The sequence below is a fragment of the Astyanax mexicanus genome, chromosome 8 (genome assembly GCF_023375975.1).
Source record: "Astyanax mexicanus isolate ESR-SI-001 chromosome 8, AstMex3_surface, whole genome shotgun sequence".
Classification (NCBI taxonomy): Eukaryota; Metazoa; Chordata; class Actinopteri; order Characiformes; family Acestrorhamphidae; genus Astyanax; species Astyanax mexicanus.
The window spans coordinates 13128838-13143571 of record NC_064415.1 but is presented as its reverse complement, the minus strand read 5'-3'; the positions used below and the strand labels follow the sequence as shown (position 1 = coordinate 13143571).

The 14734-nt window shown below is 38.9% G+C and overlaps 1 protein-coding gene across 1 annotated transcript in view; it reads right to left on the bottom strand.

Annotated features, from left to right (window-relative positions):
• Nucleotides 1-555: 555 nt before the first annotated feature.
• LOC111197681 (uncharacterized) overlaps nucleotides 556-14734 on the bottom strand; it is a 35407-nt gene continuing 21228 nt past the window's right edge. The window contains exons 2-12 of the mRNA XM_049482792.1: nucleotides 6416-6451; nucleotides 5549-5830; nucleotides 5119-5457; nucleotides 4368-4542; nucleotides 4099-4223; nucleotides 3897-3992; nucleotides 2870-2947; nucleotides 2340-2417; nucleotides 2194-2250; nucleotides 1444-1481; nucleotides 556-1315 (exon numbers count right to left, since the gene is read on the bottom strand). Coding sequence (XP_049338749.1) covers nucleotides 1474-1481; nucleotides 2194-2250; nucleotides 2340-2417; nucleotides 2870-2947; nucleotides 3897-3992; nucleotides 4099-4223; nucleotides 4368-4542; nucleotides 5119-5457; nucleotides 5549-5830; nucleotides 6416-6451 — 1274 coding nt within the window. The 3' untranslated portion in view covers nucleotides 556-1315; nucleotides 1444-1473. The remainder of the gene's footprint in view (nucleotides 1316-1443; nucleotides 1482-2193; nucleotides 2251-2339; nucleotides 2418-2869; nucleotides 2948-3896; nucleotides 3993-4098; nucleotides 4224-4367; nucleotides 4543-5118; nucleotides 5458-5548; nucleotides 5831-6415; nucleotides 6452-14734) is intronic.

The following is a 14734-nucleotide window of genomic DNA, read 5'->3' as shown; positions in this document are numbered from 1 at the left end:
AAATGTTCCTAAGCCATGGAACGCTTGGTTGAGGTAGAGGTGCTGAAAGGTTCCATATTGTTTTTAAGATCAATAATGATACTGTACAACACAAACTGGCCATCAAGAGCTTTACTGCTGTATTAGGTAGTCAATGAGACATAGGATAGTGCCAAACCTTTGAACCAGTCCCGCCCATTTCCAGTGGTTCATTGACGCGTTCGAAGCTTCAAATGCCATAGTCACATGATAGTAGCGACTTCAATACTCCGGTACACTGTGTCGAATCAGCACGTGTCGGATAAATGACACAAGCTTCGAAGTACAATGTAGCAGTTTGTGAAGTCTTGTACAGACCAGTAAATATACTATCTGGTGCAAACCACTTAATATGTGATGCTCACCCCTTTTTTCCACAAAAAAAACACCATGTCCCTTTAGGGCTCTGTAACCCTCTGTAGTAGAAAAGGCAGATTTATAAGTGACACAGTGACACAAAATGTGTAAATGTTCCTCATTTTGAAATAAAGCAATTAGATGTAATTGAAATGTAGACTTCCAGCTTTAATAAAATTAGTTACAAAAATATTGCATTAATTGTGATAAATAAAAAAAAGCCTTTTACATAGTTCCTCTATTTTCACAGACTAAAAAATAAACTGTACAATAGCACAATTTTACTAAATTATTAGAAGTGCAGAATTACATTCATATTAACATTACAAATCCTGAGCAAAATAATTATCTTATGAAGGCATGGTTAGCATTTTGTACAATCACATTACTGTACTATCAAAATACACTGACAATAACATATTAAATCTAAATACAAACAAATCTAAAAAGAGCAAGACATTTTAGTCAGATAAAAATAGAAAGATTAAATCTTTCTAAAGTGGAGAAGATAGGAAAGGGTTTATGATTTTAAGCATACACATTCTATCTGTCAAACATGATGAAAACACTGTTACAGTATAAGAATGTATGAATATTAATGTAAGTGGATGGCTGGTATTTCATGTGACTGCTGTCAAATGTAACAGAATGAATACACAAAATTATGAAATAAAAGTAATGATACACAAAACATAGAAACACATTCTTGTAAACGTAAAATACAATATATACATAGAAATACATACATGTATGGCAATAATGATTAAAGTTAAATAACTTCAACAAAGCATACATAATGTTTTGGTGTGGCATTAACTAGTACTCTCCCTGACTGTGTTAAAGGGGAGGTGCCTTAAAAGTCATCTCTCTGGTGGTGCTTTGCCATCATCATGTATAAGAAACACACTGCCTCCATGTGGCCAATCATAGACTCCATATACTGCAACACAGATGCACAAAAAAACCCCAATAACTTAAACTAAAAGAATATACTCAGACAAGAAAACATGTGGTCTTTCTTTTTATGAGCTTCATAAATAAATGATACATAAATATTAAATGGCTTACTTTCTCATGAATCTTCACAGTTCTCAGTCTTCATGGACCTTAAAAAGACAGTTGATTAAGCTTACGTTGTTCAAATGTATTTATTTATTTTAATTTAATCTTGCTAAAGAATAGTGTGATGTAGTGCAAATAAATGAAAAAATATATATTTTGTTATGAATATGCAAATATCATAGCAACTGTGAGTGCTCAGTACAATGGACTACTCTAAGGAACGGTTTAAAGGCCTGAAAACAAAAGATGATGACCATAAGGCTATTAAAAATAAAAAGATATTTTTTTAGCTTGTCGCTTATAACATGCTAAGATGTACAAAGATTTTTGTGACAAACGACTAGGGCTATTCTACACTTTGGGCCAACTGACAGGCTGATGGCTTTTGTTAGAGGTTAATGAATGGTGATTCAGGGGAAATGTGGAGGTCAAGATTAGCTCTGGAAGGCCTACTCTACTGCATGGAGTGAGGGAATTTTACAAAGTATCAGCAAAACTAGAACATCTATAGCTGAACAGAGAAATCCACAACAGGTTCATGATCCAATATATATCTTGAACCACAATGAAATATTTGCAGAGACACAAATTGAAGCTTTTTGAATGGTCTTGTTACCTAAAACCATTTGTAAATTGACCCTGTTTGCATGAGACGTACATACAAGATAACCCAAGAATCTCTGGAAACTAAAGATCTTCTGCAACAAAGATTTTATCTGTTATAGAGCTGAAAAAAATACTTTATACTGATCTTACCTTTGCTAGTAGAGGGCTTCAGCTCTGAATACACAGTGTCAGAATCCATACTGGTCTCTGCAAAATGAGCACGAGGACATATAATTAGCTTCCTACAACGCATGACCTGAATAGCAGAATAAAATGAGACTGGACATTTTCTTTACCTTGATTTCTTCTTGGTTTCTTCTTTATTTTCAGATCAATCTCAGCATAAGTAACATCGTCTGATTCAGGATCAGTAACTGCATTAAAAAAATAAAACAGTCATAAAATTTCTAGAGTCTAAAGAGCACTGGAGGATTTCCCTCCCTCTTCCCTCTAGAACAGTGGTGGCCATTAATGGCCAAACTCCCGCACAGTTTGCTGATTTCCGTGCTCTTTCAGACCTGCTAAACCTGGCAACACAGTGCAAATGTGGGAAACCTGGGTCTTTGGGCCATTTATCCTCTGGATCTCCTGCCTACAGTCTGTTTTATTAGCCTGGTTGTTATACTGTATATCAAAAGGCTTTAATCTGATTGGCTACTGTATATGGTAGGTAGGTGTTGATTGGGCAGTAAAGAGGGATACTGTTATAAATAACTTCAAGATATTGATTAAACTAAAATACTAATATCCCAGAAAGATTGTGTAAATAAAATAATTAATATCCATGGCCTTTTAGGATTTCCAAATGTGATTTAATTTTCTCTACCTTGTTTATCTTTAGGTTTCTTCTTCGCTTTCAGATCAATCTTAGAGTAAGTTGCATCCATGGTGACATCAACAGAAGCTGCAGAAGAAAAGAAAAACAGAAATAGTAAACTACAATAGTATGCATCACCAAGCTACTATATGGACACTTGGTAATTGTTTGGTTCTTCTGACATCAAGGTGTTATAAAACTCTGGTTATACTGCATTAGTTAAAGTAACTTCTCTATGCTTTCTACTACACCATAAACATGAAAAGGTTAAGAAAACTCAAAATCATGGCAACTTACTGCACTAGATTTCTTTTAAGTTTTGGGAAAAAACATGGTAGGACACGCCCAATATGCAAATAGTGTGACCGACATTAAGTGAAAACCCCTGCATAATTGTTCAGTAGACCCTTTTTAATTAAAGAGTCAAACTGAGGATTTGCAGAGTAGTTTGCTTGGCCTCAACTATGGCTTAGCTACAATTAGTACATTTTGCCAACATAAATGGTTTAGTTAGACCTATTTTTTTACAAGAAACTTAATAATGTTAGTTTTGGCAATTAGTCTGCAATAGTTTACGGTGCAATTCAATATTTCTTGTTCAGTTCTTGTTAACAAGAGCAATTTTATTTTAGTTTTTACATTGTAGATTACGGAGGGCTGTTATGAGGATTAAGATCAAGAACATTAGTGAGGTCAGACTGGTGGATGATCACCACCACACCTCATTCCCACCTCCCCAGTTTATCCCAAAAGTATTTGATGGAGCTCCATGATTCAAGAAAACACAGTGCCGCTGCTCTATTGTTTTTTTTTAATCATGTGTGAGTAAGATTTTACTCACTGATAACTGTGATAAGAGTTAGAATGATAAGGTGCTTTTTTACTCATGTAAATAATAAAACAACTTTAAATATATCACACTATTGATTTACACATAGGTCATGTACAGTCCATGTAGTCCATATCATAGAGTCCAAAAAATGTCAAAAGTTAAAAAAGTAAATTATGACAACAAACTCATTAAGATTTGTCTGACCAGCCTGCAGTGGTGTGTATCCATCCTGAGAGTCCTCTGCTCCTGATCCTCTCCTGTTCTGGTCTGATTGTGTTTGGTTGGTGTTCTGTGTTTTTCCTGTAGGGGAACGATTGTACATCTGTTCAATAAAACACAACAATACAATAAAAAAGTCAAAATCATAAAGTTTTAATTATGTTGTGTATCTTAATGGCTTTCAAACCTTTCTTATTTTTGTAGCACCAACGCAAAGTCAGTAAGATGAGGAACAACAGGGTCAAACTCACTCCTACAGAGACCCCAACAGCATGTTTCACACCTGAACCTCCAGAAACTACTAAACAAAATCTTTGATAAAGAAACACTGAATTGATATATTGTTAAAAATATATGTTTGACAAACCCATTACTAATGTACCTCTGATTGAGATCCAGCTCTGTGGAGACTCTCCTTTCTCTGGGATTTTACAGTGGTAGAGACCTTCATCTGACTTTGAGACAGTAGGGATGATCATCTCTCCTGTAGTCTGGGTCTGGAGTAATAATCCATCTTTATAGAAATCAGCTGTGAGGTCTGAGGACTTTGCGTTGAGATATAAACAGTGTAGAGTCAGAGGATCTCCCTCAGTTACAGGATGAACAGAACTCTCCAGAATTACAGAACCGTCTGTTGTTAATATAACACAATGATTTTATTAAAAATACAGTTGTAATAAAAAATGATTCAACAACCATTGCAAATAAGATTTCCGAACCAAATGTTTTAACTGTAAGAAAAAAACAATGTGAACAGCTCAACTGATGCAGTTAGTTAGATAGTTCTGCTACTCACAGTGCACTGTGATGTTAACAGCACTGCTGCTCCCTCCAGATTCAGACTCACACCAGTACACTCCAGTGTGGGATGTGAGGAGGGAGCTGATGTTGCATGTAGATCCTGTAGCTGATCCCCAGCCTGATGAACATTCTGACACCTTACTCTCACTGAGAGAGTATCGTCTCACTCTCCATCCAGTAGAGTTACTCTGTCCCTCACAGATCAGTGAGAGAGTTTTATAACTGAAATGTTGAGATCTGCTGGGGTTAACAGTGAGAGATACTGGAGGAGATAAACCTGAAATACAGAAAACATACTTACAATATACTGTAGCTAATAGAATTAACACATTCAATCTAAATAAAATCTTTCATTCAGTCTAAAAATACATTTAAACCCAACACTGATGTCACTATATTTCCTCACCAGTCATCCATAGAGGCTGTGGGTTGCTGTACTGTGTGTGATAGGCTGGTTCTCCTCTCTCTGCTCTGCACAGATAAACTCCTGTGTTATTAAGAGCAGCAGAGCTGAGTGTGTAGGAGCCTCCAGATCCTCTGCTGCTGTCTGACAGGAGCTCCACATTATACATTAAATATCCAGCAGAGTCTCTAATTTGAGTTAAACCATGTCTGTAGGAAACAGCTTTGTACCAGCTGAAGTTCCAGCCTGTAGAAGAGTCTCTGACCTCACAGCTTAGATTCACTGAGTCTCCTTCAGTCAGCCAGTTCTGTGGAGACACACTCAGCACTGCCTGGGCTTCAGCTGTTAAACAGGAAATACAGTGTTTATTTATTTACACTTAATTACAACCTGAAAACTGGAGTAATTTCACACAACAAACCCAGAAACTCACCAGATACAGTGAGAGTAACAGCATCACTGATCTCTGATCTCTGAGAGTCTCTCCTCCTCTCTCCTATGCAGGTGTATTCACCACTGTCAGACTCTACAACACTGAGTGAATATTCATTTTTCCCTTCAGAGTAATAAACTGGATCATCTTTATCATCAGCTTTATACCAGCTGTATCTCCACTCAGTGTCTGTGTGTCCTTTTATATCACATGTGAGAGTTACCGTCTCTCCACTAAATATCTGTTCAGTAGGAGCCAGAATCAGTGAAGCTTTTGGTCTCTCTGTAGAATTACATCACACACACACACACCCACACACACACACACACCCACACACACATATTACTGATCATCACTCTCACACACACACACACACACACACACGCACACACACTATTTGGTCAAAACATAGATTTACAATATATTTACAGGAATATTAATTCAGATATGTACCAATCACTGTGAGAGTAACTTCATTACTGAACGTAATGGTTTTTTGGTCACTTTTTCTATAACCATAGCATCTGTATTTTAAACTCGGGTTCACTTTTATGTCTCTTATGATGTAATAGTTTTCATCAGAACGTGGAGATTGATAGTTTTCGGTGGACCAGACGTATCTCCAGTCAGTTACTCTCCATCCTGGAATATCACATGTGAGTGTGACGTTCTCTCCTCTGAATATCTGTGGTAGATCAGGCTGCACACTCAGATGTGGCTTCACTGTAAATGTTAAACAGTAAACACACATCTGTCACACATCTGTACTGAACTCAACCTCAGTAGGTTAATATATGAATCTCTTCAATCTTTTCAGCAGCACTACAAATAAAACATCAGCACTTTACTATATACTGTATAAATTACCTTGAGCATGCCCAGTTTGGACGAGTAAAATCAGCCCTGAAAGACGAAGAGACACAGAGAACTAAGCTGTTACTCATTCAGTCTTTTAGATGGAATAAAAAGAAAAGAAGGACTTTCTGTGACTTTTTTCTTAAAACTTTCTAAAAAAAAAACTTATTAAAGGAGAAATCTGTTGTGAAATGGACTTGGGGTCTATAAAACCAGATAACGAATATGAACTTTTGTCAAGTAGCCTACCTCCATTTGCCCCTAGCATTAAAATACCTTGATTTTAGGCAATGCCCAACATCCCAACAGGCTTCCAATTCTGGTGGCAATAGGAACATAGTGTTGCCCATGCAAATAAATTACTATTTTTACACCATTAACAAGCTCAAAGTAGCCCCACACTTCATTGGTAGAACCCACTGGCATTTAAAACAAGGCACAGAGAACGTAAAAAAAAACTACTGTTTATAAACACAGTACCTTCAGGTCCTTTCCAGGGCACCAGTATCTTAAAATTAATTCAAAATAATTCAGCTGATGAGCGTAAATGGAACTACAGTTGGAAAGTCACATGAATACTTGCATTAGTTTTGAACTGGATTTGGTGCATAAAAAGCATATGCTAGCTATTCATTCAAGCTCATTAGTGGATATGCCCCTATCACTAGCATTGTGCACCAGTTAGGAGCATGAGCTAAAAGCACTGTATTTTAGAATGCAGGCAGTGGATGGAGGTGCGCTATTCAACAAATTTCGTTTCACACTGGATTTCTCCTTTAACTATTTAGGTCTTCTATTGTATGATCTAAACAATTAGGTTGTTTAGATCTTATTAAACTACTGTGTTTGTAGAAAAAGTTTTGGATATTATGGAGTTTATCATTTTCTTCATTTTAGGCTCAGTCATTTCAATCTTTATCTGCATTAAAATGTTTGTAAGTGTCCTTTAAGTGAGTGAAGATCATTAGTACAGTGTGAGTGTGTGATAGTGTGGTTTCTTAAGCCCGTCTTTCAAAGTGTGAATTTTCAGAAGCACAAGATGCCCAAGGATGTCTCACATAGCACTTCTTCACATCTTATTCACATGCTGTACATACGTATTTGCAGCATGCAGCAAAATTCAAAAATTGCACACACACACACACACACACACACAGTCTAAACATAATTTCTGGATATTGATCATAACCATAAACAGAGATAGTAGTTTCATAGTCAGATATTAAGCCTATCTGTGATTTTCCCTTCAGTGGAAAATCTCACTTCAAAATGAATGTAGATCAGAATTCGGACAAGGGACATCGCATAGAGTTGTTTTGTTGTTTTTGTTAACAAAAAAAATCTTAGAAAGTATACCATAAAAATATTAAGAATAAAAACAACAGTTAGACCAGATTACAGAGAATGTAGAACAAATGTTTGATAAATTTATGTAAAAAAGGTTTGCCTTCTAATCAGCTAAAAAGGTGTTTCAAATGAAAAGAACATACCTGTGCCCAGTATATAATAGGTTTATCTACTTTGAACCTAAATTATTTTATTTCCTCTGATATGAGACACTCACCCCTCCTAATTTCTATTTAGAGTTTTGTTTTTTTTTAGTTTTTTTTTTTTAGAAGGGTGGGGGGCTGGGTTCATTGTTTGTGTTAGTGAACAAAGACAACACGCGTTTTAAACGAACTCCAAACTTTACTTCTCCGTATTCACACAACCGCCATTCCATCGCTCTCTCACAGAACGACCCCCCCACGTGGAACACGCATGCGCATTAACAGTTAACAAACTCCCCCTTTTTTAAAAAAAAAACTCAAGTGTAATACTGTCCAAAGGAAAAAAAAAAACTGCCTTAAAAATGTTTTTAGTCCATTAAACGTCTGTCTTGTTCTCTTATTCCTTGAGGTGCCATACACCTTCGCTGAAGGCCTTTAGGAGGAGTAGAGCTGACGTTCCTTTCTTTGTCAAGCAGTCAGCAAGCTGGTCTTTGGTCGCTGACCACATGATGTGTCGAATGACTCCGGACTGTATGAGCTCCTTGATATTGCTAATTTCAAGCCGTAGTCTCTTCTCTGTAACTGGTTTGGTTGACTTTACAGCATCCAGGAGTGAGTGATTGTCAGTTATACATATTATGGGTAAGCCTCTGTGCTTGCAGTCACCTACAGTAAGTTCTGAGTAGAGTGTGGCCAGAAATATTGCATTATCAATGCCATCTGCAAGGGCCAGTGTCTCCCCTGCAAGAGTACTTCTCACCACTCTTCTTATTCTTTTCGACTGCCAGCATATAGGTGAGAATCTTCCATTCTCTCCCATGAGCATGATTAGATGACCACCCTGAGTGCCACCATCAGGAAGGTTGCCCATTGATGAATCACTGAACACGACAAGCTGTAAGGAACTGTCTTTGCCTAGGTGCTGGAATTTCAAGGTCACTTCATCAGATTTGAGTTTCTGGATCAGTTTGTTTACAGAGTGCAGATTTTGAACAGTAGGAGCTTTCATACTGGATGCTAAGATGGATACATCACACATTGCATCTGGCCTTGTTTGTCTTGCTACCCACAATATTTGACCAATTTTTGATCTAAGCATGTCAATTTCTTGATTTGTTAGGGGAGCATCTCGCTCAGCAGCTCTAGCCGGGTTCACTGGAATGGGCTGGAGGTTCTTGATGTACATGCTCTGCTGTACCTGTACTGTGTCATTAAGAGAGGAGAACTCCATTCCAATATAGCTGAAGGTGTTGTGTTCTTCCCGTCCAACTTGAAAAGCTGCTTTTAACTGTGGTATGATTTTTGTGGCGAATCTTTCAGAACCTCCCCAGATAAAATCATCCACATGACAGCCGAGTACTCCCATGACGTTGGAGGAGTCATCTAACCAGTAGAAGACTGCTGGATCAACTTGCGACATGACTGCTCCTAAATTATGCATTGTGTCCTTCACTTTATTATACCAATAAAGAGAGGCATCTGCTAGTCCATAGACACACTTTTTCAGTCTCCATAGAACGCCTTGGCTCTGAGCCTCTGGTGGTGGGCGTATGTAGATGTTTCGAGCCAATTCTTTGCCTTGCAAAAAAGCTGCTTTTATATCCATAGAATTTAATTGCCATTTCTTTTGACATATGACAGCCATGATCATTCTTAATGACTCTGAAGCACATGTTGGGGAATCTTTTGGGAGTTCTTGAATATGCATTTCCTCAAAACCTCTGGCGACTAGTCTAGCTTTAGGTGCGACACCATCAGTGGTTTCCTTCAGTGTACACACCCACCTTGTGGTGATGCATTTCTGTCCTTCATCTTTCACTTCCTCAAAGACATCATTCTTCTTCCAATTGCATAACTCTGCTTGTTTTGCAGCATCAAAAATATCGTCATCAACCATCAGAGTCTCCTCTGTACTGCTTTCCTCACATAAGACAGTGTGCTCTGCTGGTACAGTTTGAACATTGTCCATTTCACCCAGATTTACTGAGCCTGTGGAACCAGCAAGGTCCCCAGATCCACTGAACTGTACATTGTACCAATTTCTGTGTTTTCCAGTGGCCTTCCCTGCACGACTTAGAATGGTTCCTGTTAATGTTTGTCCACTTTCTCTATCTGTATATGTCACTGTTTGTCCAGCTTTTAGTCGCAATTCTCCATGTTTTGTGAATGTTTCAGTGTTTACTGTGTCAGCATTTGGTCTGTTTTCATGAGCAAGTGGAGCGGCTACAGCATGATTTTCTGATTCAGGCAAGTCATGTGTATTGGTCTCTTCCCCACTATCAGTATCATCATCTTCGTGGTTAAGTTCAGAATCCGGCAACGTTTGTTTGTCAGTCACCTCTTGCTGAATGTCCATATCTTCTAGCACTGTATGTTGGGTATCAGTCTTTCTCAGTCTTGTATGATGCACACGAACATATGTGCCCCCGTGCCTTACAAAGACTACCACACCATCTTGGCCGATGACCACCCCTGGACCTTTCCACTGTGGGCAGTCAGCTCGTTTGTAGTATACTTTGTCCCCAGTTTCGTATCGATCATCATTGGCTCGCAGTTGTTTGCGAAGGGCTCGTTTGATTCTTTCAGAGCACTCCGCTTCTGTGAATGCTCGGCGTGCCGCATGCAAAGTTGTAATATGCTGAGCCATCCAGGCATTCATCGTAGGGCTTTCAAGTGCTGGTGGCTTATCAGTTAAAACTGATGGCATGTTGGGATTTTGTCCAAACACCAGTTGGTATGGACTGTAGCCATGCACATTGTGTAATGAGTTCTTTGCCATCAAGGCCCAATCTAGAGCCACTGACCAGCTGCATTCATTTTCCTTTTTCACTTTCAACAGTATGTCGGTCAGGGTGTGATTATGTCTTTCCAAGAGGCCATTGCTCCATGGGCTATATGCTGCAGTGGTTTTTAGCTCAATGTTAAATTTTTCAGCCATATCTCTCATGTCTTCATTGTTAAATTCACCACCGTTGTCGCTAAACAGTCTATATGGGGGTCCATGCACGCTTATCCAACAGTGGATGAGATGCTTCACGATGTCTTTAGGTTTCTTGGTTGTCACAATACTCCCTGCACTGAAACGTGTGAAGTGATCAATGACATGGAGATACCATACCCCTGGTTCCAACTCATGCAAGTCCACAGCCACTGTCTCATTGTAGGTTGAGGCCATGGGTAAGCCCACTGCAGGCTTTGGCTTTGACTTGCTGTATCGTATGCATGTGTCACATTTGCTTACAATGTTTTTGAGAATTGTAAGGCAGTCATCATCATGGTTGCCTGCGCAGTCCAGCAATTTTTTTAGCTTTTCTACGGATGCATGTCCAAATTGTCTGTGTAGTTTTAACAGAACTTTCTGTTTTTCTTGTCTTGTCATATTTTCAGTTACAGTCAGAACTTCTTCGTTACTCTGGATATCATTCTCTGCTGAATTATCGTTTGCTTTTATGTTAACACAATAGTGACCTGAGGAGGTCAGCTCAAGTTTCACTGGCTGCCTGAACATTGTGGCTTTATCATTCTCAATGTCCAGGACAGCACCTGCTCTTTTTAGTGATGTTTTGCTCAAAAGCAAGGGAATGTCGACTGGCACAACTTCTGTTTCTATATAGCATTTAGTCTGACCGATCACAGCTGGAATTGTCACACGTTTTGTGGAATGAACAAGTCTACCATCTCCAAATCGGAACGCTTTGGCACTGGTTTGGGTCTCCAGCTCGCTCTGCTTCAGTCCATTAACATAGTTGTCAAACCATTTTTCTCCACAAACTGTTCTGGTGCAGGCAGTGTCAATTACAGCTGATCCTAAAGCCTCTACCATGAATATCTCTGCTTCAGACAATGTTTCTTTTGAGAACAAAGTTATGTGACACTCATCAATATCTTCTGTGTGGCTCTCAACACTTTCTGTTAATCTTGCCTGTTCAGTTTTGTGAGGACAGTCCTTTGCCCAGTGGTAAGTACTCTGACAGATAGCACAACGGGATCTTCTTCCATATTTGTCTAATGGGTTTGACCCAGGTGGCACAGGAGTTTGACTTTGAGAGCTTGACTTGTCCTTTTTTCCAGTAAATCTTGTGAAGTACGCACAGTCAGGATCAACTGATGCACTAGCACCAGCTGGTGGTGAATTATCGCCAAATATCCTTTTCAAGGCTGATTTCATGCTACTGAATGTTACATCAGAGCAAGCGGTAAGCGCTAATTGTTTGTCTTTAACTGTAAGTCCAGCAGTATCAAGTAATTTAAATGCGAGAACAGCATCGGGTAGTTTCATTTTCAACTTACTCATTTTGTTGTATACCCGTTCGAATTCAACAATGTAATCCATCATGGTAACGTTGCTATCTCTTCTGATGTTGTCGAACTCCGTATAAGCATCGTACTGACGGTCTTTCTCCTCTTTCAAGTACACCGTGTCCAATTTCTGCAAAAGCGTTGTTAATCCATTGTCTTTGTTCAAATCCTCCGCGGATATTTCCAGTGCTATAGTCCTCGCTTTTCCAGTTAGAGACAGGGTTACTGCTAGCGCCTGTTTCCTCTGGTCCAGCTCAGTAACTAGCTTCCAGATCTTGATTTCATTCTTCCAACTTTCATAATCCGACTTGTTTTCATCAAACGGAGGCGGCACTTTGTAGCTGTGTGCCGCCATCCTCTGCTACCAATGTTAGTGAACAAAGACAACACGCGTTTTAAACGAACTCCAAACTTTACTTCTCCGTATTCACACAACCGCCATTCCATCGCTCTCTCACAGAACGACCCCCCCACGTGGAACATGCATGCGCATTAACAGTTAACAGTTTGCTCAGCACCCTTAAATCTCTAATTCTAGAAACACCTCTGAATCTCCTGTCTGGGGTTTCATATTCCTGTCAGTGTGTTTCATATATCAATTGAAAATACCATTTCATACAAAATACAGAACTGTGACACCATAGAGCGTTTAACAACCCCCCGAACACCCACAGACTAAACTACCACTGCCATCTTCTTTCACACAACCCAGTCCCACACACTGATGATCCACACACACACACACACATTATATACAACACTCTGACTTAATATAACCATCTTCATACAGCAGCACTTTCTCTATATGAAGATATAAAGAGAAGATTTACTCACAGAGTATTACAGAGAGTGAACTCAACTCCATACTGTCCCACTAATTACTGACAGACTGACTGATGGACTGAGTGTTCAAAAGAAACTGCACTTCCTCTGTTCTGACAGAGAGAGAGAGAGACAGATAATTTAAGTTTCTAGTTTAACTTCGCTTTCTTTAGCTCTCTTTCTTTTTGTAGTTAAAGGCCACAGCGATACACAGCAGCAAAAAAATTTATATACGGCTTATTGAAAGAAGAAGCACATGTAGTAAAAAATCTCTAAAAAAAATCTCTAAATGAAGAAGTTTTATCCGTATGTGAAATGACAGATACACTGTGTTTATCACATACTGTAGGTGTTCATCAGTTCATGAAGCAGCAGCAGATGTTTCTGCAGTTCATGCAGAAAATAATACACTTCAGAAACTGCAGTGTTTAATAAATGATGACTATCAGAAATAAAAAAAAACAGCTTCTTTAAAGCTCAGTTAGTTTCCACTTTACGCCCCCCCCCCCCCCCCCCCCCCCCACACACACACACCTCCTCTACTGTTCAGCAGCTGAACAGTAGAAGCAAAACCACAAGCACACGCTCATCTCTGCTCATAGGCCTCTGGCCACCTCTGCTGAGGGTGAAAGAGGACTGATAATAATCTGCTGTTTACTGACAACTGAATAAACAGTCGTGAATGATGATTGATTTTATTATTTTACATATTAATGTTTTTTAATTAGTGTGTATTTGAGTTGAAAACTGCTGTTACTACTCAGACATCACACCCTCCAAGAAAAGCAATATTATCTCCACACACACACACACACACACACACACACACACACACACACACACACACACACCGTGCTGCAGCTCTTGAGGAACAGTGAGGGTTAAACTGGTGCTCTACAAAGGTGTGAAAAGTATTTACATTTATTACTATATAAACAAGGGTTTAAAATACTTCTGCAGACGCTGAAGTATCAACTCAAGCTTTTTATTTAAGTAAAAGTACTGTATTCAAAACTACTTAAATTATAAAAGTAAAAGTAATGTTAGGGGTGTGTAAGTTGTTCTTAAAGGGGCCATTAAGAGCAAAAGCTTAAGCCAAAAGCTTAAGCCACACCATAGTGCACTACCTCTCCTCCCCAAAACACACTTTTCTAAAAGCCATAATGACTATAATGTTATATTAAAATGTTAATGTTGATTAATTTGCATGTAGACTCATTCAAAATGAATGTATTTGAGTAGAATGTAAATATATTAAAGAAGCTTACCGTATTTTTCGGACTATAAGGCGCACCGTATTATAAGGCGCACGATGAGTGAACGGTCTATTTTTAGTGTTAGTCCATACACAAGGCGCACTGGATTATAAGGCGCACTAAATTAAACTTTATTTATATCAGTAACAATAACTCTGAGCAATAAATCCTTCACAATATCTGTGAAAAATAACAACATCTCTGAGCAATAAATCAACAAGCACAGCAAGTACGTATTACTCCGCGACGCTCCTGACAACGGTAGCCGCAACGCTCCGACAGACCATAATATTATGTTGAAGCACAGCAAGTACGTATTACTCCGCGACGCTCCTGACAACGGTAGCCGCAACGCTCCGACAGACCATAATATTATGTTGAAGCACAGCAAGTACGTATTACTCCGCGACGCTCCTGACAACGGTAGCCGCAACGCTCCGACAGACCATAATATTATGTTGAAG